Below are 26,635 nucleotides of genomic sequence, written 5' to 3'. Positions count from 1 at the left end.
CCCTCAAGTCTGAAAAGTATTCATTTCAGGGAAGTGACCTTATCAGGAGAAATGTATCAGGAACTGTGTGACCACAATGAAAGAGAATCAGGAGCTGCTTTCGTCAGGTGGTGTCGTCCACGCTGTAGGGACGTGTGGGTTTTTCAATTGCTCTTTCTGATGGAGAAACGGGCTTCGAGTGCGAGCATGTGCATGCACGCACCCTGCAAAGCTTCTCTTCTTAAGCGAGGCCCCCAACGCGGGAGGTGAAGGGTGTCTCGGAGAAGCTGTTTTGGTGACACGGGTGGGTGGTGAACGTCCCCTCACGCTAGAAGAGGTGGTCTGCTGCTGCTCTACACCAGCAGGTTCCCGAGGGCACGGAGGGACTGCCAAAGAGAGGACTGCCCCCCCCAGTCCCAAGCTGCCACCACAGCAGAGCCCCATCCCGCATCTCACCTACATTCAGAATTGCAAACCACCGCTCCCCACACTGCCCGGACACAACCCGGTGCCCTAATCCCCACCATGACAAACCAACACGTTAAGATGTCGTAACGGTTTTAGAAGCTTAATGGGAAAACCAAACGCTGCATGGCAAAGCAGGGACACTAGATCCTCGTTCCCGTCCTTGGAGGGTTGGTTGTTTATCTTCAAACGGCCCGTGCAGACAGCCTGCCTCTCTTCTTTTCTTCCTGGACCTCAGTGGTGCACAAACATCTCGTGCATGAGAACTTCTGCTCAGGGTTCTAGACAACAACACATTCTTGTAATTGATTTACAGCGTTTTCAAAGATAACGCTGACCACAGGCTGTTTTGACTCAAGTGCTGGCTTTGGAAGCAAATCCCCCATGTAAGGCTTGGTCCTATCTGTGGTATAAGAGAGGATCCCAGGTTAAAAGACATCAAAGCGAACATCTTCAGGTTCAAAGTCACCATCTCTTCCTCTCCAGAGCTTTCATCTATATGGATGACGTGGCATCAGACAGACACATAATCCTTAAGGCTGGAAACAGCCGTGCCACAAGACTGAGTCCAGCAAGGGCAGGGGAAGCGGGAAGTTTCTTTTTAGATGAAAAGGCTTCTTTTAAGAAGAAAATAAAGTTTCTTCAATTCTGCTTAGCTCACCGCCGTCCAAACTAGACGCCCCCTGGCCTCTTCTCCTGTTGACGCTTCTCCAGAACACAATCAGAAATGAAATCTACAGCTTGCCCGAGCCTTCCTTCGTTCTCAGAGAAGATCTGGGGGCTGATCTCTGGACCAGCCTTTCAACAGGGCTGAGCCTCGAGGAGACCTCCTTCCGCTTGTTCGAGTCTTGATTCGACAAACACCTACTGAGAACCCGACACCATGCGAGGCACCTGGGCAAAGGCAGAGGTGACCCATCAGCTTGGTAAATGGGCGCTATTAACTCGGGTCACTGCCACTGGGAAAGGCCACCTAAAATCAATTCATCCGCCAAAGGGACCAAAACGTCATCATAAATAGTGGGGAGTTAAGGACTCTGAGAATTTATCTTGAAACCAAATGCTGTGAAAATAAACTGATACAAAGATAAAATAAAAATAAGCCTTCAATGTGAGGGGCTGTAACAGCAAGCTACAAGCTAACTGCTAAAATCGAGTAAGGTTGATCAAGCGCCAATGGGGCCAGAGTACATTTTTACACAGAACTGCAGAGCAGACCAACGGGCTACTCTTGAGTTTACGTTTCCTCTCACAGGAAGATCAAGAGGGACTCCCGCCCCCAAACGTTACAGGGCTTCCTCATTCCTCCCGAGGCCTTCCCTCAACTCCCCAGTGTGCACCTCACTCTGTCAGAATCGCCTCCTCGGTTCTCTCTTGCTCACTTGCCACCTAGTCGGATTCTGTCAACAAGTTTCAACCAACCCAGGGGTCCCTTCCATCAAAACGTCATGAAATGCTACGTCCCCAGCACCGTGTGTGACCTCCCTTGGCAATCAATTTACATTACGTTGTGAAAATGCACCTGCAGGGCAGGGATGAAAGCTAGTGGTGAGACAGACAGACAGACAGACAGTGGTATTTAAAAGGGGCCTAAATTTATCGGCAGTTTATTGGAGAATGGCTTCATCCTGTGACAATGGCCGCCTCCCCAGGCAACCTGTGAACTGATGTGTCCCACAAAGAAAGTCTCGGCTACAGGCCGTCCCTCGAGTAGGCGTGCGCTCTCCTTGGGATATTCAATGCTTAAGATACCTTAAGAAGCATCTTTTTACAAATCCCTTCAATGAAGAGCCTTGAGTTTCTGAGATTCGGTCGACCTAACGTCCCAGCTCCACCTTGACCCTGAAGTACACATGAATGAAGAAGTTCTCTGAGCCAAGAGCGACACTCCTGCCTGTTGATGGTCACATTTANGGACCCCCCCTACCCCGTTGCTGGAACCTTGGATGGGACAGACCACTGAATTCAGGTTTAAATAAAAGACTCCGTTCTCGGGAGGGTCTCAAAGACTCCAATCCCTCTAAAAAATTATAAATTAGGTCTTTATCCTTCATACCTCCTCTGGCCTCTGCTTGCAGATGACTTCACTGCCAAGCCATCTGTTAGCTCTAGTGATTAGCACCACGCTATTGGAATAGTTTAAAGAAGAGGGAAATTAAGCATCCTTTAAAAAATATTTTTCAAAAACATCCTCTTCCTCTTCTCTTCATAAGTTGTTGACAGGAAGATTTCGCCAAAAAAGAACAGGACAAAGAATCCGTGGCAGCATCTGATTTCAGCCCCCGGACACAAGCATTCTTGCCTCTGCTTATCTTAAGAGGTTTTACTGATTCTAGTTGACCTGTGAGGATTGGGGCCAAAGGTTTTCCCTACCTTTTAATTGGGAATTCCCCACCGCCCCTTCAAAGACCATTCTCAATTTCTTTGTTGGGCTTCATCAGGTACCCCCAAGTTACGGCCCCTCAGGTCACCCGAACTGGATGATGCTCTCGTTGTTCTGCCACGGAAAACAGGTCCTCCCCCCATCCCCCGCGGTCCCTGCCAGAAAAAAAATATACACACAGCTGCATGTACTCACGAGTGCACATGCACACACACACTCACACACACAGACATGGGAAGGTCAGCCGTGACCCCTCCCTCCCTGAGAAGCCAGCCCTGATCTCTCCAGGCAGGAGCAGGCAGGTCAAAGGATAGGAGAAAGCTGTTTGTAGACGGTGGGTGACCGAGGCCCATCGTCGGGCTCCTTTGAAGTTACGGCACTTTGTCTTCAAACACCCAACACTCACGGTGCCTGTCACTCCGCTGTGAAATATTGGTACGAGCGAGTGGTGGCGATAAGACCCCCAAGCCCCTTTGATTTCCAAGAGGTATTTATTCTAATGTGCTCTACCACTCTCCAACTCAACGGTGTCCATCACGACCTGTCCAGCCCGGGCTTGCTGGTTTACCCAACTGGCCATCCCTATTCCCACTCTGACACTTCAGTAAGGAACAGGGGGTGATTAATACTCCCCGGGCCAACACTGAGCCCACACCGTGCAGGCTCACAGCTGTTCTTAATGGACATCCTCCCCATTCTCCCCAGTTGCCGGGGAGGGAGCCCTTTGAAAATGGGCACTGGTGACCCAGGCCTCTGGCTCAATCCGCTTCTCAAATAATAAACACAAAAGCATTTGTCAGCACTCTGGGCTGTTGCTGGGACATTATAATACCCCTGTGTGGGGCTACGTCCCAGGGGGACATCTTAAATATGAATGGCCCCTCATTTCTTAGCTCCACATTCCGACTTTGTTTCTGATTGTGTGTGTGTGTGTGTGTGTGTGTGTCCCCCTGTGAGTTCACCCATCATTCATTGTGCCCGAGTTTGCTCTGAGGCTTTGGTGTGAAAAGCTCATGTCGAGGTAGGAAGAATATAGAAGTGGGATTTCTCCCAACATGGAGGGGACTCAAGATCCTCTCCATGAGCCCACATGGGTGGGACCAGGACCCTTTCCCCTGAGGCTGAGAGAAGCCTTTACAGGGAAGAAGGAGTGAAAGGGACAAGGAAAGGCCAGAGGCTTCCCAAGTGGTGTCTCTGCTCACACTGGGACCCCCAGGGTCACCATGAGCACGCCGGCTATGTGTGCAAATTAGGAAGAGGCACCCGTCTCTACTGGCGGCCTGTGGCGGGCAAGGAGAGAGGAGCCTGGCTCCTTGCTTTGGGCTGACAGCCCCACAGGCAGAGTGCAGGGCTGGGGGGATGCAGCCATGAGCCAGGGGACCCTGGGGCCACCAGGAGCCGGAAGAGGCAGGAAGGCTCCTCCCCTGTAGCCTTTGGAGAGAGCGTGAGGCCACCAGCCTCCACAACTGTGAGAAATTTAATTTTTGTTGTTTTAAACCACCATGTTCATGGCGATTGTTTCAGGCGGTGCCCAGATGAGGCACCAGCCCCGTGACCGCCTCCCACGGGGCCGTCTGTCCTCTCCGGAGTCTGCCTTCTTGCCCCTGAGCCCAGCCTCGCCACCTGCCGGTCCAGAAAGCCTCTGTTCCCTTCTGCCTACATCTGCGCTTCGATACAAAGCCCCACGTCTCTCAGGAAAACTCCCCCAACACTGACCACGTGCCCCAGGCTCACTGGGCACTCGGCACATGCCAGGTTGCACGCAGGAGGCTTAGCATGCGTGGCAGACGATGACAAGCCGCAGGTAACAGCCGCTGCGGGGCAGCAGCTCTCCGGACCCCCACGTGGAGCCGCTGGGAAGGCAGAACCTCCGTCGACGGCCTCACTGTGTGGACACTGACCCCAGCGTGATCTGGGCAAATGGCAAACAGCTAGACCGCTGGTCTGTCTGTCGTCACCCTTCCCCACAGCAGGGACCACTGTCCTCTTCAGCGCAGGGCGCACCGCTCAGGAGCCTAAACGTGGCCATAGATGGTCTCCAGCGGCGGCCCGGTTTGGCCCAGGTTAGCCATCTTTAAGGCACTGGGAAGAGCTGGTGGTGGGAAAGCTCTGCCATTGGGATAACTGGCAGAGTTCCAGGTGGTTCTACTGGGGGGAGGGGGAAGAACCACACAACCAAACACCCCCGGGCAGCTCCCCAGCCTGCATTTACGGAGAAGGAGAAAAGTACTGGAGTTGAGGATGTGGACAACGGTAAAGCTGGGCAACCTGAGGCACCCCGCCTACGGCCAGGACCCCATCCCAGCCTCTCCCACACGAGTTTAACCCTTGGTGTTCCATAGCAAAGACAACATATTTCCTGGCCAACCGGTGAAGCAAATACTCAACTTAAATTCTCACTGAGAAACAAGCCACAGGGAATCCTCGCCCAGGGGAGAGGGCTTTGGGGGCTGGGGGGAGGGGAGAACAAGAGAGCCACCCGCCTGCAGGGGGCACTGGAGCTACATAAAGGTGGAGGGGAAGGTGCCCCCGCCCCGGGCCAACTATCCCCAGGGACCAAAACCTCAGCCATCAGACACAGCCCAGGGTCAGCCCTTGAGCCAAAGAGACAATAATCAGCCACAAGAGGCTGGTAATTCAGTCACTGCGGGCCAGATGGGACCCTGCAGCCTTTCCACAGATGGTCTTCAGTTTTCCCAGTCAACACCTTGCAAACAAGGCTAAGGCAGGGCCCATTACTGCTGGGGAGGGGGAGCGATGGAGGGGGACACAGGTCCAGAGAAGTTGAGTGATTGGTCCTGGTTGCCCAGTGATTACGGCTTAAAACAGTCCTGGTTCCAGGAAGCGCTCTCCATTAGTTCATCCTTGATTTATTTCCGAGCATGACAGCGTGTGCCTCTGATGGCCTACACGGCAGCACCGTGCCCTGTGCCTCCCGCGCGCGGTAACTGCCCATCTTTCTATTGCACACCCACTCTTGAGCCCCACGCTGACCCAGCTGCAGTGGCCCTGTGGAAGCAATCAAATGGACTTCTGTCTCAAAGATGGCCTGACTCATGATTTTGAGGTTCTGGAAGGCTCTGTGCGCAGCGCGGGGTCCGGCACACCCAGCCGCTACCGAAGGCAGGGTGCTGACTCCTCAGCACTGGATTCTCACTCATCTCTCCACTACCCTGGGGTCACACGTTTGTCCTCACACCTGCAGGGACCCCAGGGCTAGGATGGCCGGCTGCTCCCCCCCCAACCCCCTGCAGCGGGCAGCATCTAAGGAAGGGCCCGGGACCTCAGTGTGCCCCACTGGGATTCACCTCCAAGGAGAACATTACCTGCCACTTCTGAAGAAGCCTTCCTGGGGGTCCCGCGTGGGCCCAGTCCCTCGAGTGTGGGGACGTGGCGGTCCTTCCTCAGCGCCCTGGGCGGCCTGCGCAGTCTGCTGCCTCTCAGCTGAACCCGGCTCTGTACAAAACCCGTCTTGTACCTGTGGGGCAGAGAAGCACACATGCGGTGACCAGCCTTGAGAACACGTGACCAGGAGCCCATGCGCAAACACTTAAAAAGACGATGCTCAGACGATAATGCGGGTGCCCTCAGGGGTGCCTGGGAGGACACCACTGAGAAACTCTGTACCCTTCCCGTCACCATCTCCCCGCGTTGTGACACAGGGCCACACGGCTGGAGGGACCAAATGGGATGGTGCTTACAGAAGGCTTTCCATGCACTTAGCACAGAGCAAATGCTTAGTACAGGTTAGCGGCCGTGTCATTAGACACCCAATCACATGGTCTACACTACTTAATAAACACGCTGCTCAGTACAACTTCCTGCAATGAGGGCAACGTCTATAATCTGCACTGACTGACAGAGTGGCCACTCACCACAGGCGGCTACTGGGCATTTGAAACGTAGTTAGTGCTTCTGAGGAACCGACCTTTACATGTGATTCCATTTTAATGAGTTTAAATTGCCAAGTGCAGCTAGTGGCTACTGCCTTGGGCGCCGCAGGCTCAGAGGATCTACTTTGAAAACAGGGGCCTCATACACTTTCCATCCGGAGAAGCCCTTCCAGGGGTCTCATCTCCAAGAACAGTACTCACATCCCAGTGGGAGGGCATGATAAGGGTGGAGAAAGAAAATACTAGAGCTTATATTTATTTGCATCTAGACCTTCTTGGATCCACGGCTGTACGCCCTTTGTAATATACACAATACGTTAGTGGAGTAAAACACGCATAATCTCTAGGTAAACAGTTGTGCATTTACTGGGCTATGCAACTGAAGGGGCAACCAAAAGCAGACCAGCAAACTGGTCCATGCCACCGTTTTGCAGGCGAAGCGCACCTGCTGTGCTCTGCTACGACACGCGAGATCGCGGCGCCAAGTGGGGCCTGACCCTCGATCCAGTGGCCGGCACCATCTTGCCCAGGCCACCATCAGCAGCGGTCAGCTCTTTGAAAAGACCTTTGCACTGCCTCTCTCTGCCCACGTTAAGTCACAAGGACACCATTTCTTTCACAAGCCTCAGTTTACAAGACTCCCACTCCCAGACGCTCTGCAGCCTGGGGCGAAGGTGAGGCGGCCTCTCCTTGGCCACTTTCCTTTCTCATCCATCTGAGCCACTGCCAGCTCCCAGCTGCAGTCCCCTAATCACCAAGGCTGCTCACAGAATTTTAAATAAGGTCTGCAGAACGCTGTATTCTCTCAGGCGCTGATTTTTATGGCATCGACAATGAGAAAGTGACTTTTTGTTCATCTTTCTGCAGTCTGGGCGCGTTGGGAGAGGCTCCGCTACCTCCCTGGCCTTGGGCAGGAGCTGTCACCCCCCAGGGGGCCCTGCCTTGTTCTCTGAAGCAGTCGCCCCCGCTTGTCAAGACCACAGGTTCCTGAAAGAGCTATCTGAGCCAGGGTGGGGAGCTAATCACAAGCCCCAGAACCAGTCAGGGCTCCTGCTGGGCCCAGACAGAGAGTGATTTCAAAGTGTAGAGACAAAGGGAGGGAGGAGGGTGGGGCAATGCGGGGAGAATTCTTCTCTGTGTGCTGCCGGTCACCTTTCCCCCAAGCCAGCGGGTGACTGCCACAAGCCTGCAGGTGTTAAGAAAGGCACAGTTTGAACTGCAGAGAGGTTTTGCTTTTGGAAAACGGCCTAGTGAGGGACTGCAGTCGATGAAAATAACTAGGAGACTGCGGTAGAATCCCAGCCCCTAAAGGTGGGATCTGGGCTCCTTTGCCCTCGGAGCGGACTGCCTTCGGAGCAGTATCTGGTTTGGTCACCCACACGGGTCTGCTTCTCCCGGCCCCAGGCTCTCTCAGAACATTCTGCATGCAGCCCCTCGTGGGCACCATCCTCTGGGCACAGACACACCTGTATGGCAGGGGAGGCAAGGCTGTCACCACCCCCAAGGCCTCCTGCAGTTCAGCAGATGCCATGAACACCCATCTCGACCACCTTTCCCTCACTGCGTATCGTGTTCCAGATGCTGGGGTGCTGGCGGCTGGTGACTCACATCTACCCACTTCTCAAAAAGGCTGCCCTTGGCTGATGGGCGCCATCTTGCCTGGAGAAACCTGGGGGAGCTTGCACACACCCCAGGAAGGGCCCTAGCCACTGACAGTTGCAGGGAGTGACAGCTCAGCCCCTCTGTCGGTGACACAGTCACTCTCTGGTGCATTCCACACCCCAGAGTCTCCCGTGGGATCAGGCAGGACTGGGCACTCAATGCACCTCCTGCTTCATCCCTCCCTTGCCCTGGTCTGCTTCCCTCACTACTGAGAAACCTCCCTCCACAAATCACCTGTCCATGAATGCCCATCTCGGGCTCTGCTTCTAGGGAGCCCAACCCCAGACACATGATTTGCCTCTAACCCCTATTTGCCTATTCCCTGCCCGCTCACTCAGATACGTTTCACAAAAGTCCTTAGATTCGCAAGGATCCTTATAAATATGTAGTGTCACTTTTGTGCGTGACATTGTCCCTTGCACAAAGCCATTCTTTTTCTGTGATTTTACTCAAGGCCATCTTTTTACAATCTATCTAGGTTTCTACATTTATGTCTAATTTGCTTTTAGCTGACCTGTAGAGTGGTTTATGGAGATCCTAATAAGCTGCCATTTAAGGTCCAGATTTTAAATTTAATTACTACATCCGGTATACCTTCTGCTCTCTTGGGCTCTCCAGAAGTCTGCCTTTAAGAGCCACCATCATTAACACTTACATAAGATCAGCACAATGTTTTTTGTTTATCGGCCTCATGGAAAACTGCTCAGAAAAAAGGCTTCTTGCCCCACATCAGCTCCGGCAGGGATACTGCTGGCTGGCTGGCCAAGGTCAAGAGCTCAGGGAACACCAGTTTTAACTAGAGTTCAGTGAGAAGCTCTCCAAAGGAGGCAGGGTGAAGTTTCAGTCAGGTATCTTGAGGCTTATCACCGGCCTACCTGCCTGCTCTGACCACACCCTCCCCACCCCACGTACACTGGCGGCCCCTTGTATCCGCCACATCTGAGGGAAGGAATGTGGATCCAAGGAGAGGGTCTTCTGAGTTTACACAGACCACTTGGCACATGTTTATCCTGGGGGTGGGAGAACATGTCTTGTCATGTTATCCCTTTCATTTGATCCCACGGGGAATCGCAAAGCAAAGGTAAGGGAAGTGGAGGCACACAGACCTTCAGTGTCCCGCTAAGCAGAACACAGGACTGTGGTCCAAGCTTCTGGTGCCTTGGTGAATGTGACGAAGGGTCTCAGCCAGGTGCAGTGGTAGCCACCACATCTGGTGTGTGTCTCCCCCTCGGCTCAGACACCGTGCCGTCACTCCTGAGAGTACCACCTCGTTCAACAAGTAAACTGCATCACGACTCAAGTGAGCAGGCACGCGTCTCAGACAAACACACACCCGCTCTAGAAGGAAAACTTTCATTCTCAGAGCCTTGGTTTTCTCTCCATCCCGCACCTTCAATGACATATATCTTGGGGTTTGCAGGGCACGCTTCTCCCAGATGACCCCCACTCTCTTCCTCGCTCACTCCGACCCACCAGGGACTTCAGAGCTCGTTATTCCATTTGTCAGAAGCTTCACAGGACAAGCGTTCCATGCTCCATGCGGCACTGAGCACAGTTACAGATTCATCAATAAAATCCAATTCCATGGTCCAGCACCTGCTCCGGGCACAGCGGAGGCAGTGGCTGTGGGCACTCTGAATCTCTGTGCCTCTGGTTCGTGGCAGGGCAATTAGGCATCCAAGTATGAATTTTCTACATTCTTCCATTTTACTCTGAAAACAGATCCTGCATTTTCTAATCCCTCTCCTTTAGCTCATGGACTTTCATTAATGAAAACAACCATTTCCATTACAGTGTGGTATTTGAAGTCAGGAACAAATGAAGAGACAATGGAATCTAACAGAGGACCCAGAAATAAACTCCAGGTAGGAGCGGGGAGTTAAAATATAGCAAATGGGTGAGAAAAAAAAAGTGAATTAATCTGGAGGTCTGCAAGCTTTTTGTATAAAGGTCCAGATATTAAATATTTTCAATTTTGCAGGCCACATACCATCTCTACCAAATATTCTTTACATACATTAGCTTTTTAAAAATGGAAAACCAAGTCTAGCTCACAAGGGCATATAAAAACAGGTCAAAAGTCAAATTTGACCCATGGTCCATAGTTCTCTATACGGGCAAAAGTAAAAATAAATCCTTCCTTACATTGTTATGTAAAGAGAACATAGGAGAATAGAGTTTTGTGTTTGTGACACTGAGAGAGTGAGCGTAAAGAAAGAGCTCTTAGACAAGACCAGAAAGTAATGCCCATGAAGGACAAAGCAGCCCCTCCTGCCTATCTCTAAATACACACCTTCCTGATGATAAAAAGAAGCCCATTTCCAACAGTACAGTTGACTAGTTAGTCTGGTTGACCACCATCATATGCACCTTTATACTGAAAACACACACACACATATATATATATATATATACACACACATGTATATATATATACATGTGTTCAAAACTTCATCAAAACCCAAGTGAAAACTGAACCCTGAAAAGGTAAGAGAGTTTTCATCTCGAGAGCATTTGCCAAACAAACCAGGTGAGCTTGATCTTGTGTTTCTATGATCCGGGGGAGCTGGGACTGGGGGAGGTGGGGGTGGCAGGATGGTACACGGAGCCGGATTCAAACCCAAACTCAGAATCTACCCTAGGTGCGAGCCAAGGGGCACCCGACATCTCTACTCCTGCAAAGCTGAGACCTCAGAGGGCTGCACCCTGGAGACACAGGTGAATTAGAAATGATACACCCTGGCCTCACCACCCTCCCAGGGAACGCTGAAAGACTCCAATCTTATCACGGAGTGAAGGGGGCAGAAGTCTCTTCTGTTAACTTTATAACAATAAGATAGTCTTCTCATGGATTTGCAATCTGAATTCACACTACACGTGACACCAAAAGGCCTACAACTAAGAATTTTATTTAAAGTAGTGCCCAGTGCATGCCCTCGGGCACCTACCTCCAACCCAAGTCTCAAAGTCCCAAGACTCTCAGCTCGCCATCAAAAATCCAAAAACAAATAAGGAAATAAGTTCCTACAAGTGAGAACTAACATAAAACAGAGTCCAACAGGCCAAAACTTTCTATGCTGGCATTATCAGATATAAAAAATTAAGTGCGTTTTTAGAAAAGGTTGAAAATAAGAGTAAAGATTACAGAAATTTTAAAAATATTTTTCATATGGAACCATAAGAGCCTTCAAGTAACCAAAGCGATCTCGAGCAAGAACAGAGCAGGCAGCACCACACTTGCTGATTTTAAAATATATTAATATTACAAGCTACAGTAATAAAAATATGATGGCACTGGCATAAAAACAGACATATCAACTATTGGAACAGAATAGAGAGCAATAGAGAGCCCAGAAATAAACCCACACATCTACTGTAAATGGATTTTCAACAAAAGGGGCAAGAATATACAACGGGAAAACGGTCATCTCTTCACCAAATGGCGCCGGGAAAACTGGATATCCACGTGCAAAAGAGTGACATTGGACCAGTATTTTATACCATACACAAAAATCTAACCAAAATGGTTGAAAGCTTAAACTGAAACTGTAACACTCTAAAAAGAAAAACAAAGGGGGAAAGCTGCTTGATGCTGGCCTTGGCAATGATTTCTTGGATATGATATCAAAGGCAACAAAAACAAAGGTCAACAGCTGGGACCACATCAAACTAAAAAGCTTCTCTTCTGCACAGCAAAGAAGACCAACAACAAAATGAAAAGGCAACGTACAGAATGGGAGAAAACATTTGCAAACCATATATTTGAGAAGAGGTGAATACCCAAAATATATAAGGAACTTCTGCATCTCCATGGCAAATAAACAAATGCCTAACTTTAAAAAAAAAACAACAGGTAAAAGGGGCACCTGGGTGGCTCAGTCGGTTAAGTGTCCAACTTTGGCTCAGGTCATGATCTCACAGTTCGTGGGTTCAAGCCCCATACTGGGCTCTGTGCTGACAGCTCAGAGCCTGGAGCCTGCTTCCAATTCTGTGTGTCCCTCTTTCTCTGCACCTCCCCTACTCGTTCTCTGTCTCTCTCTCTCTCTCAAAAATAAACAAGCGTTTAAAAAAAAAAAAAGACTTTCTTTTAAATGGGTAAAAAATGAGTAGACCTTTCTCCATAGAAGATCTACAAATGGCCAAAGACACATGAAAAGGTGCTAAATATCACTGATCATCAGGGAAATGCAGATCAAAACCACAAAGGAAGATCACCTCATACCTGTTGTCTATCATCAAAAAATAACAATTAAAAAAAAGATAATAGCGCTGACAAGGGTGTGGAGAAAAAGGAATCCTTGTACTGTGTTGCTGGGAATTGGTACATCCACCATGGAAAGCAGTATGGAGGTTCCTCAAAAAAATAAAAACAGAACTACCACATGACCCACCGACCACACTCCTGGGTATACACCCAAACAAACCGAAACAAGGACCTCAAAGAGAGAACTGCACGCCCCTGTTCACTGAAGCATATTTACAACAGCCAAGATATGGAATATTCCTTGGCTTTAAAGAAACAAAGAAATCTTGCCATTTGTTGCAACATGGATGAACTTGGGAGATGCTATGCAAAGTAAAATAAGCCAGATATAGAGGAATAAATAGTACATGACCCCAACTATCTCAGAAATCTAACATGGTCAAATTCATAAAAACGGAAAGGAGAATGGTGGCTGCCAGGGACTGGAGGAAGGGGGAATCGAGGAGGTGTTGATCAAAAGGTACACGATTTCAATTGTGCAGAACAAATGAATCATAGAGAACTACTGTACACCATAATGCATATAGTCAACAAGCTGTATTGCGCACTTAAAAATTTAAGAAGGTAGATTTAGGTCAATGTTCTTACCCACCCCCCCAAAAAAGAAGCAAAGAAGCTTCTCAAAATTAAGGAAAAGTTTAAGACACCGAATGTGGGGATGATTTCAGGGTGTACTGTTATCTTCAAACTCATCAAGACATATACATTAAATATGTACACCTTTTACGGATGTCAATCATAGCTCAGTAAAGAAAAGGCTGACGAGCAAGAGACTATAAAAACAATCAAGCAGATCTGAAAAAATAATTCAGTGGAACTTCTTGGAAATAAAGCATAATATATACTAACAATTAAATTTAACACTTGACAGATCAGTAAAGTTGGGGGACAGGGGGACAATCAAGAGGCTGATGCAATAGTCCAGGGGCTTTTCCTTCCGACCAAGATGGTTTAACAGTAATTAGATTTATCCTCCCAAAGAAAAAACTAGGCAAATGAATAAAACAATGGTTTTCAAGACCTGAGTCAAGTAATGAAGGCAGCGATCCCCTGAGAGCAGAGGAACAAATGAGCCAAACTCTAACTGCTCAGCTTACTGGCAAAGAAATTTACCAGGTTCAGCACCATCTGCTGGAAAGACTATACTTTTCCTCCCTGAATTGCCTTTGAACCTTTGCTGAAAATCAACTGACTGAATACATGTGGCCTATTTCTATACCCTCTAACCTGCTCCATGATCTATTTGTCCGCTATGATGCAAATGCTATTCTGCCTTGGATGTTTTAGCCTTACGGTGAGTCTTCAAGTCAGGCTGTGTAATTGTGGCGGTGTGGTGCTTGCCCCAAAACAGACCAACAAACATACTGAAATAACTACATGCCTACGTGCAGAAATAAAAGCTTTCATCTATCTATCACATGACACAGAAAACTTAGGTGCAAATGGATCACAGACTTGAATGTTAAACCTAACAGCAGAAAACATTAGAAGAAAACTTAGGAGAAAAACCTTTGTGGCCATGAGTCAGGCAAAGATTTTTGTACTGATGACACCACAAGCCCAATCCAGAGAGAATGGTAATTGGGCTTCATCAAAATTAAAAATCTATGCCCTTTGAGAGACACTGTTAAGAGAGTTTAAAAAAAACAAAACAAGGCATAGACTGGAAGAAAATATTTACAAACCACATATCTGATGAAAGACTTACAACCGGAATATACAAAGAATTCTCAAAACTCAACAATAAGAAATCAGGGCATTTTTATAACGGCCAAAAGACTCAAACAGATACTTCACCGAAGAAGAAACATGGAAGACAAGCCCATGAAAAGATGCTCCATGGCATCAGTCACGAGGGAAATGCAAAGTCCAGCCCAGAGACACCGTGGCGCATCTAGTAAAAGGACTGATCCGAAAAGCGGGGCCACACTAGGTGTCGGCAAGGTTTGTGGAAAGACAGGAAGTTGCACACCACTGGCCAGAGTGTGAAATAACACAACCGCTTCAGAAAATGTTTTGGCAGCTTAATGTGAGTCACACATGTCCCCTATGAGCTAGACAATCCACTCTTCGGTATTACTCAAGAGAATGTCAGGTGTACATCCATACATGTAAGAGTTGGTTCCTATGTTTGGCTTTTTCCTTCTTTATGTGTTCATCTCAGGGCGGGGTGGGGGCGAAATAGGTGCAGAGGAAGAAGCACACTCTTACCCTGATGAGCACAGAGTAATGTATAAAAGTGGTGAATCACTAGATTATACACCTGAAACTAATATAACATGGTGTTAATTATACTTGAACAACAACAAAAATAACCAACTCAATTTTTTTAAAAATGAAGTATATATCTATACAAGGACCTGCATTTGGTCCTTGTATAGTTTTTATTTGTTTTTATATGTTTTATTTGTTTTATGGTTTTTATTTGTCATAGCTTCCAACTGAAACAAACCATCAACATCTCCCAATAAGGAAATGTATAAGCTGTGACATATCCACCCAATGGCTTAGTTCTTAGCAATAAGAAGGAACGAATTGATACACACAGCATAGTCGAACCTCAAAATCATCATGCTGAGTTTTCAAAAAGTCAGACCCCCATACACACACACACACACACACACACACACACACACACACAGAGCATATATTGTGTGATTCCATTCCTATAAAATTCTAGAAGGGAACTACTTCATAGCTCCAGAAAGCACATCAGTGGCTGCCTGGGGACGGGAGGGTGGCAGGAGGTAGGACACATGGAAATTTGAGGGCTTTCTGATACATTCACTATCTTGATTGTGTTGTTGGTCTCACAGGTGTGTACATACATCAAAATGTATTAAATTTTACACTTTAAATATGCATAACCTTGAAATTCAATATACCTTAACCGAGCTTTAAAAAAATAACTCAGGGCGTTGAGAAAACTCATAAAATTTTAGACAGATCTGAACAAAGTATCCAGATTTCCACACAGAAAGACAGTGTTATTGAAAACAGAGGTTAAGACGCATAAAAGAGAAGATCTAAGATACGTTATTTCAGGGTTCCAGAAAGAGAAGACAGAGAATGGGGTAGAGACAATGTCTGAAGAATGATGGCTGAGGATTTTCTAGGTAGATATCAAGCCACAACTCATAAAAGCCCAACAGACTCCGAATGGAATAAATAATAGTAGCATATACCCGGATACATCAAAGTAAAACGATGGAACACCAAAGATTAAAAGAAGATCTTAAAAGCAGCCAGAGAAAAGAGACCTTCAAAAGACAGATGAGCAGACTAATAGCTGACTTCTCCACCACAAAATGGAAGGCAAATGATAGCGCAGAGAGAGCTTTGATGTACAAAGAGCAAATCACTGTCAACCCGGGGTTGTATACCCAGCAAAAACAGTTTTCAACAAGAACGAAATAAATGTATTTTTGTACTAATGAGAACTGACATTTTTCTTCTCTAAAGGAAGTTCTAAAAAATATGTTTCGGACAGAAGAAAATAGTCCCAGAAGATTGATCGGATACGTGAGAAAGAATGAAGAGGCAAAACATTTGCAATTATGTGGGTAAAACATATATAAATGGGCTTTAAAAAGATAGAGAATAAATGTGCGAAAATATCTGCAGTACGTGCAATGGCAAAGCACACGTACGGACCTAGAATACCTACAGAATCCTGCAAACTCTGGATGTGCAAAGCATAAAAATCTGCTAGTAACCAGTGTTCGTAGGAAAACAGGAGCAGGGCACTTTCACTTACACCTGCCGGAGATGCACACTGACACACCCACTCTGGAGAGTGATTCAGTAATAATGTGTCAAGCTGAGGATGTGATTACCTCATGGCCCCACAATCCCACTTTCGGGTCTGTTTCTTGGAAAACTTTTGCTTAAGGAGGCATGGATACACATTCATTCACTGCAAAGTTAGCAAAAAAAAAAAAAAAAAAATATTTGGAAACAAATGCCCGCAACTAGAGCGATGGACAATAAAATGTGTCATACTCTGGCAGGGAGCACTCCACAGCACTTACGCTGCATCACTTTGACCAACGTGGCTAGGACTTCAAAACCACCACACTGAGTTATAAATCCAACTGAAGAATGATAAATTCAGTACGACATTTATATACACGTTTTAAAGACACAAAATAAGGGGCGCCTGGGGGACTCAGTCCGTCAAGCATCTGACTGCAGCTCGGGTCATGATCTTGCAGTTCATGAGTTTGAAGTCTGTTATATGTTTTTCAGAACTTTTCTGCATTTCTAAATGTTCCCAAAGAAAAAAAAAAAGAGGAAAAGAGAAAAGATACTCCACGACATGAATTCCACCATTTGCTGTGCCCTTGGGCCAATGGGGAATCCCTGCTGCGGTATTTCATTTTCTGGTGAACGTAAGACAACTGAAGTGACATGGGAGCGTGAATAAGAAAACAGGCTCCTTCCCTGAGATGAGAACCCGCGAGCGAATGAACGAGAGCGAGCCACTCGCATACACACACACACACACACTCATGAGAGGGTAGACATGTACATCCACGGAGGCATACGTGCGTATACACAATCACACACAGGTGGCCGGACAGGTGGCTGGTGTGAAATAACACCCCTCACCCTAAATGATGCCCACATCCTAATCCTCAGACCTGTGACTAGATTACCTTCCATGGTAAAAGGGACTTTGCGAATGTGATTAAGGGCACAGAGCCCAAGATGAGGAGGGGGGCGTCCCAGATTACCCAGGTAAAAACCCTCTAACCACAGGAGTCCTTAAAAATGAAAGAAGAGGCAGAAGGTTGGGGCAGAGAAATGAGGCTGAACAGGAAGGAGCGGACGCCTAACGGGTGAAAGGGACCCGGGCTGTCCGTGGTGGTTCGGGACACACAAGAGGGGCCACCAGCCATGGAGCAAAATCCTGCCAACAACCCGGATGAGCAGGAAACCCATTCTCCACGGGAGCCTCCAGAAGGAATGCGGCCCTGCTGACACCCTGATCTTGTCAGGTGACCCCCTTAATGAACTCTCACCTACGGAACTTTGAAAGAATACACTCATGTTGTTTAAAACCGTATCTACATTAAACTGGTAATTTGTTACAGCAGCAACAGAAAACTAGATAGACGGTAGCTGGCTAGCGAGGGAGGGAGGGAGGTGGGCAGACAGCCCAACCAACGCCTCATCCAATAAGTTATTCTGCTGGGTTATCTGCAAAGTAAATATATGCAAATCCTATGTTACTATTAACTTCTGTTACACGTTGGCCCTAAGTTACTATGTGAGAAATGAACATTTTAATACGTTGAAGAGGAAACACGAGCTCTGTGCACGGCCTCCAGAACGGTGACCTGAAGCCCCCTTGGGCACCACCTTTCAGCATGTCCCCCACACCGGTACTCAGCCTGAGCACCGACCCCTGCTTCTGAAGCTGGTGTCACTGCTCTGGGGGAACCGCCGAAGTATAGAGGTCATGGAGGTCCTGCTGTGATAGCGAGGTCTTTCCTGAGAGGAGGGGGAGCCAGCCACGTAGGGAGCCACAGGTGAGCTGTACAGGAGGAGGGGGGGGAGGTCTGCAAGTGCCATGGCCCTGAAGCTGGAATTAACTCAGGACAGTTGTAAGCCGATAAAGGTACAAACGACAAATGAATTGCGGTCACCCAATAATGCTGGATGGACATAAAAATTTCAACGGCCCCATTGTCACTTCACCCAGTCAGGGGCCCCAGGACGGTTTTAACTCAGACCCCTCCGTGTTCTACACCGGGTCCGATGCCCCCTCACCTTGCCACCTGCTCTCTTGCTGAGAAGCTCGCTGGCTGGGGAGGGGTCTTCTGGCCCCCACCAGGCCGCACATTAAGATCAAGGTTTGCAAACTCAAATGTCACACGGCAGGGAGAGGTGGTGCCTGCGCAAACCCGGGAGCCCGGGGGTCGCCCATGAGGCGGCAGGGGGCACGGGCGCTGCCCACCAGGCGGCCGCTCTCAGCTCCCACCTGCTGCTGCCAAGCTGGAAGGCAGGCCCAGCATCTCCAGGGCTTTGGCTATTTCAAGATAAGCTGGAAATCCAGGCTTTCCCGTGAGATCTCCTGATATTTATTTAGCTACTGAGTCAAGACTTTTAAATACGGTCAGGCCTCACAAGATTCCCACACGGGCCATGTCCAGCCCAGGAGGTGCCGGGGACACCTCTCTGGGCCTCCCAGAGCCTCGGCCGGGCACCAGCAGCCATGTGTGCACGGCTTCCTGCACGGCCTGGACGTGCGGCACCCAGCACCGAGCAGGTGCGCAGGGGGAGCTGCCGCCTTAGGGAAGGTGAGGCCCGGGGAGGCGGGAGCAGTTAGTGGGGCACGCTCAGCCCTCCCCCAGAGCTCCTGGGCCCACGACCGAGTGCTTCTTCCACCCNCCATGTCCAGCCCAGGAGGTGCCGGGGACACCTGTCCGGGCCTCCCAGAGCCTCGGCCGGGCACCAGCAGCCATGTGTGCACGGCTTCCTGCACGGCCTGGACGTGCGGCACCCAGCACCGAGCAGGTGCGCAGGGGGAGCTGCCGCCTTAGGGAAGGTGAGGCCCGGGGAGGCGGGCTCCTGGGCCCGTGACCGAGTGCTTCTTCCACCCTCGTCCAATGTGGGAGACACTGACGGGGACAAGGCCTCGTGCCGGGGACCCCGTGCTCCCAGGATCCATGGGCAGTGCTCTCCGGTCTGGCTAGCATTCATTCCGTCTGTGAACGGCACCCAAACATTCCCCAAGGGAGCCATCCCTCCCCCACTCTGCACAGTTCAGGGGCTCGGGGTAGGGCTGGGTGTCCCTGTGACACAGAGCGGCCCTTCTTCCGCTCGGCCTCCAGCAGCCGGGCCTCTGTTGCAAAGGATGAAACGTGGCTGGGGTAACACAAGAAAGGCTCCTCCAAGGGTGCTCCCTCAGCCACACCCTTAGCACCCCTGGGAGCCTGTGGGAAACGCAGAGGCTCAGGTCCCAGACCCGAGGAATGTGCCTCGGCCTCACCGGGGAACCCAGACACCTCCGGGGACTCTCCGGCCCACTGCAGGCGGGGCGGCCTGGGCCAGGCTGCTATTTGGCCTTCAGGCTCCGAGGAAGACTTGCTGATTCACACCTGGGTCCTTGGGGCGGTCACCTGATCTGTCTGTGCCTCAGGCTCNCGGTGCCTGGCACACAGCAAGCCCTCAGCGATGTCCGCTTGGGACGCGCGGGCCTGGCAGGCAGCTGAGCCAGCCGGGGCCTCACCTCCAAGCACGCCCAGAAGGGCCTGTCGCCGCCTGGCGCAGAGGTTCTGAGCAGGGGCAGGGAGGAAGCAGGCACCCGCACGGCCTCCTGAAGAATATCTTGGGTTTGGGTCAAATACTGGCGATACGGGGAGAAGGCGGGAGCCGCCCAGGAAGGGGAGAGTAGGGGGCCAAGATGTGGACGGGGGATTTGGGAAAGCAGCGGGATCTGGGTTTGGGGTGCGAATTTGAGAATGCGAGCCAGGGAGGCAGCGCCAAGTCACCCCGAGCGGGACAGGAGGCCACGGGAAAACCAGACAGCTTCTCGGGTGGTGCGGACGGGCTGGGGCCTGGCTAAGGAGGGGCCGCTCCCCCTCGTCCACAGCGGCTAGAGGGTTTGGAGCAAAGGGGCGAAAGCATCCAAGAAGGGTGTGATGGAAGAGCGCACTAGTAAAAACCTGTGCGCCCCATTTGCTGTCAGGAGAGGCCGTGCACGCACACACACCACAGAGAAAAGTCTGGAAGGGAAAGCCCTAGGCACTAGCGGCGTTACCCCAGCAGCGGAACTGGGATGCATTATTGGCTCCTCTATGCTCATCTGTATTTCCTCGTTTTGCTGCAAAGGACATGCACCGCTTGCATAAATAAAAAAGCAATAAAAGCTCTAAATAATTAACGCGCTCTCTCCTCGGGACTTAAACCGGTGGATGTGTTTTCAACTCAGTTACTTCAAATATTTATTGGATTCCTGGTCTTGGAGAGGTGCCCCCCGACAAGCCCACAGTCAGGGGCAGGGGGGCTGTGCAGACGGGCTGATGGGGAGCCAACCGATTCCCTACCTCGGAAGTGCGGCCCCTCACTGCCACACAGTCCTCCCACGCGGCACACGGACAGCTCCACACCCCCACGGAGGTCTTCCTAGAAGTGGGCAGAATCGCCCCCTCGAAGTTCAGGGCACTCGGGGCACGTGTGGGATGGATGGCGGGACACACGCCCTACCTTCTGGACCGGATGCTCAGCCTCTTCTGTTTGCCGCTGCCCCGGAACATCTTCGCCTTCCTCCAAGGTGGTCCCTTCTTGCATTCAGGCTCGGACACTGGCTCCTGGGACGCCATCTCGGAGGCCACTGGACAGAGCAGCTGAAAATACCAGGCATGTTGGCATCATATTGCCCAAAGCCCTGTGGTGTTAACTGGAGGCCCAGGGGACCCCACGGCCAGCCCCGCCCCCAACCCTCCAGGAACCCCTGCACCCAGTACCCAAGGGCCTTGAGGAGGAAGGAAGGCCAAACTGGGTCTTGGACCCAGCACATTCCCTGTTAATCACCGCTCTTGGGATAAAGAGCAGCGTGCAGGGCTCCAGAGGCCCGGCCCTGTCGCTGTTCCACACGGTCACGTCAGAGCTGAGGCTTCCGGACCCTCTCCAGCTGCCCTCCCTCAAGTCATCTCAGAGCAGGACATAACCCAGACATGTGGACACGCCCTTGACCACACACTTACCACTTAGATACCAGCACTCAGCCCCCCTTCCCTTTTAGCCCCTGCTCGCAGGAAACCCGGGTGTAAGCTGAATCTGATCATGGTAATTGTTTCCCGAGTCCCTGGGATAGTTAATTTTTAATTTTATTTTTAAGTAATCTCTACACCCAATGGGGGGCTCTAGCTCACAACCCCAAGATCCAGAGTCACATGCTGCCCTGTCTGAGCCAGCGAGGCGCCCCAACAACTCTCTCCTTTTAAGAGATGGGATTTCACCTGGAATCTCTGTCAGTAAGAATTTCTGGTGTATAATCTTAGGTTACCCAGAGAGCTCTCCTGGGCAGCATTTCATTTTACTTTTTGCTGCTGTTACCAGGAAGCTCAGAGCAAAATTTAAGGTCTAGTGATGAAAAGTATCTCATCCAGGGTCTTGGGTGTGTAATTTTTTCCCTTGAAATTTCTATCTGCACAATTTTGTTTTCTTTTGTGTTGCACTTTTGGCCTTCGTCCTGTCCTGCCCATACGTGCCAGCTCAGCCTCCCCTGGGAGCAGAGAGCAGGTGGGGTGGGGCTGGCTTCATGCTCCCTCTCCGTCACCACAAGCCCTGCCTGCCCAGCACACTCCCCCAGCCTCGGGGCCCTGGGCAAGGGGTAGGGGTTACCTTTGCTGTCTGCACCTGCCCGCCTTCTCCAAGGACCATCCTTGTCCGGCCTCCCACCGCCGCCCTGCTCAGGGGCCGGGCCTCTGGAGCTTTGTCCCGGGCGCTGCCACCGAGGAAGTGCAGGGCCAAGTAGACGGAAGCGGCCGTTTCCTTCTGCTCTGTGGGCAGAGGCAGGCTTCGGCTCAGGCAACACCACGTGAGTCGGGGCTCAGCCCTCAAGGACGGGAAAGGGCCCTGGGCCCCGGAGCTCCGCAGGGTTTCTGAGTGGGTACAGGCCAGCTCTGGGCAGCCCGGGGCCGTGGGGGCCGTGAGGAAGCAGCAGCAGGAACTGAGCCGGGCCAGAGGCCCCGAGGGAAGGCTTTCAGGGGCGTTCTTGGGAGGTCCGCCCAACTCCCTGCTGAGGGCACAGGGACTCAGGACGCCCCCAGGGGGCCCGGCCCCCACTGAAGGGCCGCCCATGCAGAGGTGTTGGGGCTCAGGGGTCCCACTCTTCTGGAGGGCACACATTGGGGTGGGCAGGAAGGTCGTCTCCTTGGGGGTGCCGGCGGATGAGCCAGGGGCCTGCCCTGTGGCGGGGGTGGCAGAGGCCAAGTCTGGCTTCTGCTCTCTCTGCACCCCCTTTCTCCTGCCCCATGGCCTGGACCAGCCGGGATCCTCCTCAGAGGTGTCCGCTCCACCGGAGGTCAAGCCCGTGGCTGGGCAGGGAGGCAGGCAGGTCCCCAGCCCTGGCTCAACAAAGGATGGCTCTTCCTCTGGCCGCCTTTCCCTGCAGAGGGGGTCCTGGCCCCGTCTGGGCCCCTGGGGGGTGGGGGGTGGGGTGCGGGCCTCAACCTGAGGCAGCCTGAGCAGGTACTTGGGGGGAAAGGCAGTGTCTGCAGGGGCAGCGAGGATGCTGGGGGCCTGGGGCCGTGCAGCCGGCTGGGGGTGACGCGCGGGGGATGTGGCCACAGGGCACGGGTCCCGCAGGACTTGCCTCAGGGCCACGGAAGGAACAGTCGAGGAGCCGCCGCCAAGCTCCAACAGCCTCCCTGGCTCCCCGGCCCTGCCCTCTCCCATGTCATCCACACTCCCGCGCAGCTCCCCCGGTGTGTCCCCAGGGTCACCATCCTGGTGCTGAGATGGCAGGGAGGTGGCCTGCCCGGGGCCACCCGGGGTCTCTGCTTCTGCTCCCACAGGCCCCGACTGCTCCTGGCAGCTGGGCTTCTCAACCTTCGGCTTCTTCCTCTCTGATGGGAGCTTGTCCTCTGAAGGCTGGGGCTCCCCAGGGCCACCGCTGGGTGGCCTCGGTGCCGTCGGGGGCTGCTGGCCGGTCTCCTTCTTGCCGCCCTCACCACAGGTGCCTCCTTCCAGGTGAGGGTCTGGCAGACCCGGCACAGGAGCCCTGAGGCCTCCTCCCTCGAGGGGACCAGGCGCTGGGGACAGCCGAGCCCCGACCTCCAGCCTCCCGTTTGGAGGAAGCAGAGGGCCCTTGCCGCTTGCACAGGTGGGTTCTCTGCAGCTCAGGGTGGGGGGGAAGGTGGCCTTGTTCACCTGGGGCGGCTCACTGCCTCCTGCTCTGGCCATCGTCTCCGTGGGCGGCTCTGTCACCCGGGCCAGTGCACATCCCCAAGGCCCTGGCGTGGCCCCCACGGACACGTCCCCATGGAGAGGGCTCCTCCCGTCCTGGGCAGGGGTGCTGCCCTCGTCCCCGGCCACCTCTCCCTGGAGAGGAACACCTGGCTCTGTCCCTCTCCCCACCGTCCCCTCCCTTGCCTTCTTGCCTCCATGGTAGCTGGTTTTCATTTTCTGGTAGATTCTCTTGAATGTCTCTTTCCCGTACACCTGCCACTTGTCCTGAGAAAACATCTTCAGCCGCCTCTGGCCACACTTCTTACCGGCCGCCCCCTCGCCAGCAGCGGCTCTGCCGCCCTCCAGGTCCTCTGCGGGGGCCGGGCCGTCTCCGGTGAGGGGACACTGCAGGTCCTCCACAGCTGCCTGTCTGACCAGGGCCCGCGGGTGACCGCCGGGGACGTCTGCCAGCCGGGCGGGGGCGGGCCTGCAGCTCAGAGGCTTCTGCCGCCGGGGGCCGGCATCCTGGAGCTCCGGCCACGTCCCTGTGCCCTCGACGAAGGGCAGCGAGCTGCTCCTGGTGATGGGCACGCACGGCACGGACGAGGAGAGCTGCGTGGGGACGGAGTGGAAGAAGAGCGGCCGCGCCTTGTCCGGGGGCGTGACGGTGGAGCGGGCCGAGCCCAGGGCGGCGGGCTTCCTCCGGCCCGAGGGCAGCGCCCGGATGTCGAAGTGGAAGGAGTCCTTGTAGGTGTAGGGCACGGGCAGGTCGATGCTGCCCTGCTTGCACAGGACTGTCTTGCGGGGCCGCACGCTGTCCAGCTGCGAGTCGTCCACCACGGCCTGGTTGTGAGAGATGAGCCAGGCGATGCGCTGCTCCAGCTGCCGCTCCAGCCCCGGGGCCGCCTCCCTGTCACACAGGCCGCGCAGGGGGCTGCAGGGCGCCGGCGGTTGCTCCGCGCTGTCTGAGCGGGACAGGTAGCCCGAGTCGGTGCTCTCACACTTCCTCAGCCGGCCCTCCGAGGCCCTGGCGTCCCGGGACTTCTCCGAGGACGTCACTGCCTGCTGCTGCTGCTGCTGCTGCTGCTGCTGCGGGGCGCACAGCCGGCCGGGGGTCGGGGACGCCTGCTCTGGTGACTTCCGCCTCAGCTGGGTGCCGGCCAGGGGGCGTCCAGGGGAGGCCGCGTGGGCAGAGTCCACGGGGGTCTCTCTGTCAGACAGTGTGGACCCTGGACGGGGAACAGCCTCCAACTTCATACCCAGGGTCTTAGCGAGAGCAGGCAGGTGCGTGGTGGACACTGGGCAGCGCCCGGCACCCTGGGCACCTGGGGAGAGGGGCCTCCCCAGTCGGCTCTGGCTCCAGCTGTCCCCCACCCCCTCTGCCCTGGAGCTCTCTCCGGCCCTGTCCCCCTCCTCCAGGAGGCCGCCCCCACCTCCCTCCGACTCCGAGGACAGCCGAGAGTGGCTGAGGTGCGTCTGGGTGCGCCTGTGCTTGTACAGGTTGCTCTGGGTCTTAAAGGCGATGCCGCAGGTGGCACACGGAAAGGGTCTCTCCCCCGTGTGGGACCGGAGGTGCTTCTCCAGGACACTGGGCTTCAGGCAGTCGCGGCCACAGTGTGGGCAGAGGTACTTGCCAGCGTTCCGTACCTTCCCCGGGCTGCTCAGCGTGGGCCCCAGGCCCGGCGACAGGACAGGCAGCGTGCCCACGATGTTCACGGTGAGCGTCGGGGCCGCCGGCTTCCCCACCTGGGTAGGGCCAGGGCCTTCAGGCTGCAGCAGAGGGCTGAGGATAAAGGGCACGCCGCCCCCATCCAGGCTGCCTGTCACCAGGGGGGCACGTGGCTGAAGGGGCCCTGTGTGGTACAGCGGGACAGGCAGAGCCTTCAGGAACACAGCAGGGGCCAGACCCTGCTCCGGTGGCAGAATGACAGGGCCCAGGGTCAGGTGAGGCGAGGCCTGCCCACCTGAGGCCCCCGGGCGTCCAGGAGCAGGAGCTGGCTGGCCCCTGGCAGGCGAGGCAGGGCGAGCGAGTTCTGGCACCTCCATCCTACACCATCTGGGTGGCCCAGGATGCCTGGCGGACCTGTGGGCAATAACCAGACTTTACCACGGGTACCTCTCTTCTCTCAACATGCAGTAAACTCTTCCCCGCCCCCAACAGGCACGCTGTCACCCCCACTGAAGCCTGGGAACGATCCCCCAAGTGAAGTACTGCTATCCCCACACCAGGAAGGGGGAGACAGAGGCTCCAAGAGCAGAAGCGACCTCACATGCCGCTGACACAGGCCAAAGCGGGATCCGGACCCAGGTCTGTCCGAATCCTGTCTATTTCACGTGCTCAAAGGGAACTCTGGACTCGCCCCCTACCCAGGCCCATGGCAGCCTTGTCACTGTCCCCCCCGGCATCCGGCGCAACGCCCTGTGCAGAGGGGACACTCAGAAAACGATGCTGACTTCATGAAAAGAAAAGTAGTGTGGCTCAGCAAGGCCCTCAGAGCCCACAGCGAGTCCACGCCGGGGCTCGGTTTCCAGACCTGTAAGACAGGCGGGGAAGCTGCACTGCCCTCGGATCCTCCTCACTCTGGAGTTCGAGTCCCTGCTGTTGGATGAGGGCAGTGAGTTACAGCAGCGAGGGGAAGCCTACTGGATTCAGCAAACGAAAACACGAGATCCCAGCTAAATGAATTCAGAGAAACAATGCATAATTCTTTAGTAGAAGTCTATTCCAATCTCGCACGGGTCGTGCTTACACTAAAAATTATGCGTTATCTACCTGAAATCCAAAAGTCGCTGAGCATCTGGTATTTTGTCCGGTTACCCCACCAGGATGAGGGGCACTTTCTCCCTCAGGATCAGGCTTGGGTCTCTGATCAAAGGTGGGACTTCCAAACCTCCTCCCCCCCTCCTGCCACCGGTTGGGACATAATCAGCTTCCTCTCAGCCAAAGGAAGAGCTGGGCAAATGTGAAGCAAGACAGAAGGAGAGAAGCAGTCACGTTCTTTGAACCGGGAGAGGGCAAGCCAGACACAGCGGGAGGACGGTGGATGGACCCACGGCTACCAGAGTGGGGTGTCCAGAGGCTCCCTG

General features: G+C 52.9%; 1 protein-coding gene across 2 annotated transcripts in view; it reads right to left on the bottom strand.

Moving 5' to 3' along the window:
- The window catches only part of ZNF831 (zinc finger protein 831), a 92,978-nt gene that overhangs the window by 41,863 nt on the left and 24,480 nt on the right, over nucleotides 1–26,635 (bottom strand). For both annotated transcript variants that reach the window (XR_013333213.1, XM_077756292.1), the window contains exons 2-4: nucleotides 22,001–25,631; nucleotides 20,861–21,000; nucleotides 6,154–6,305 (exon numbers count right to left, since the gene is read on the bottom strand). Coding sequence is in view for 1 of the 2 variants with exons in the window: in XM_077756292.1 (XP_077612418.1) it covers nucleotides 6,154–6,305; nucleotides 20,861–21,000; nucleotides 22,001–25,594 (3,886 nt within the window). In the remaining variant the exon portion in view is untranslated. The remainder of the gene's footprint in view (nucleotides 1–6,153; nucleotides 6,306–20,860; nucleotides 21,001–22,000; nucleotides 25,632–26,635) is intronic.

Source organism: Crocuta crocuta, unplaced genomic scaffold (genome assembly GCF_008692635.1).
Source record: "Crocuta crocuta isolate KB4526 unplaced genomic scaffold, BGI_CrCroc_1.0 scaffold123, whole genome shotgun sequence".
In the NCBI taxonomy this organism is placed as follows: domain Eukaryota; kingdom Metazoa; phylum Chordata; class Mammalia; order Carnivora; family Hyaenidae; genus Crocuta; species Crocuta crocuta.
The sequence above is the reverse complement of the archived record's forward strand: the minus strand, read 5'-3'. Positions and strand labels throughout refer to the sequence as shown.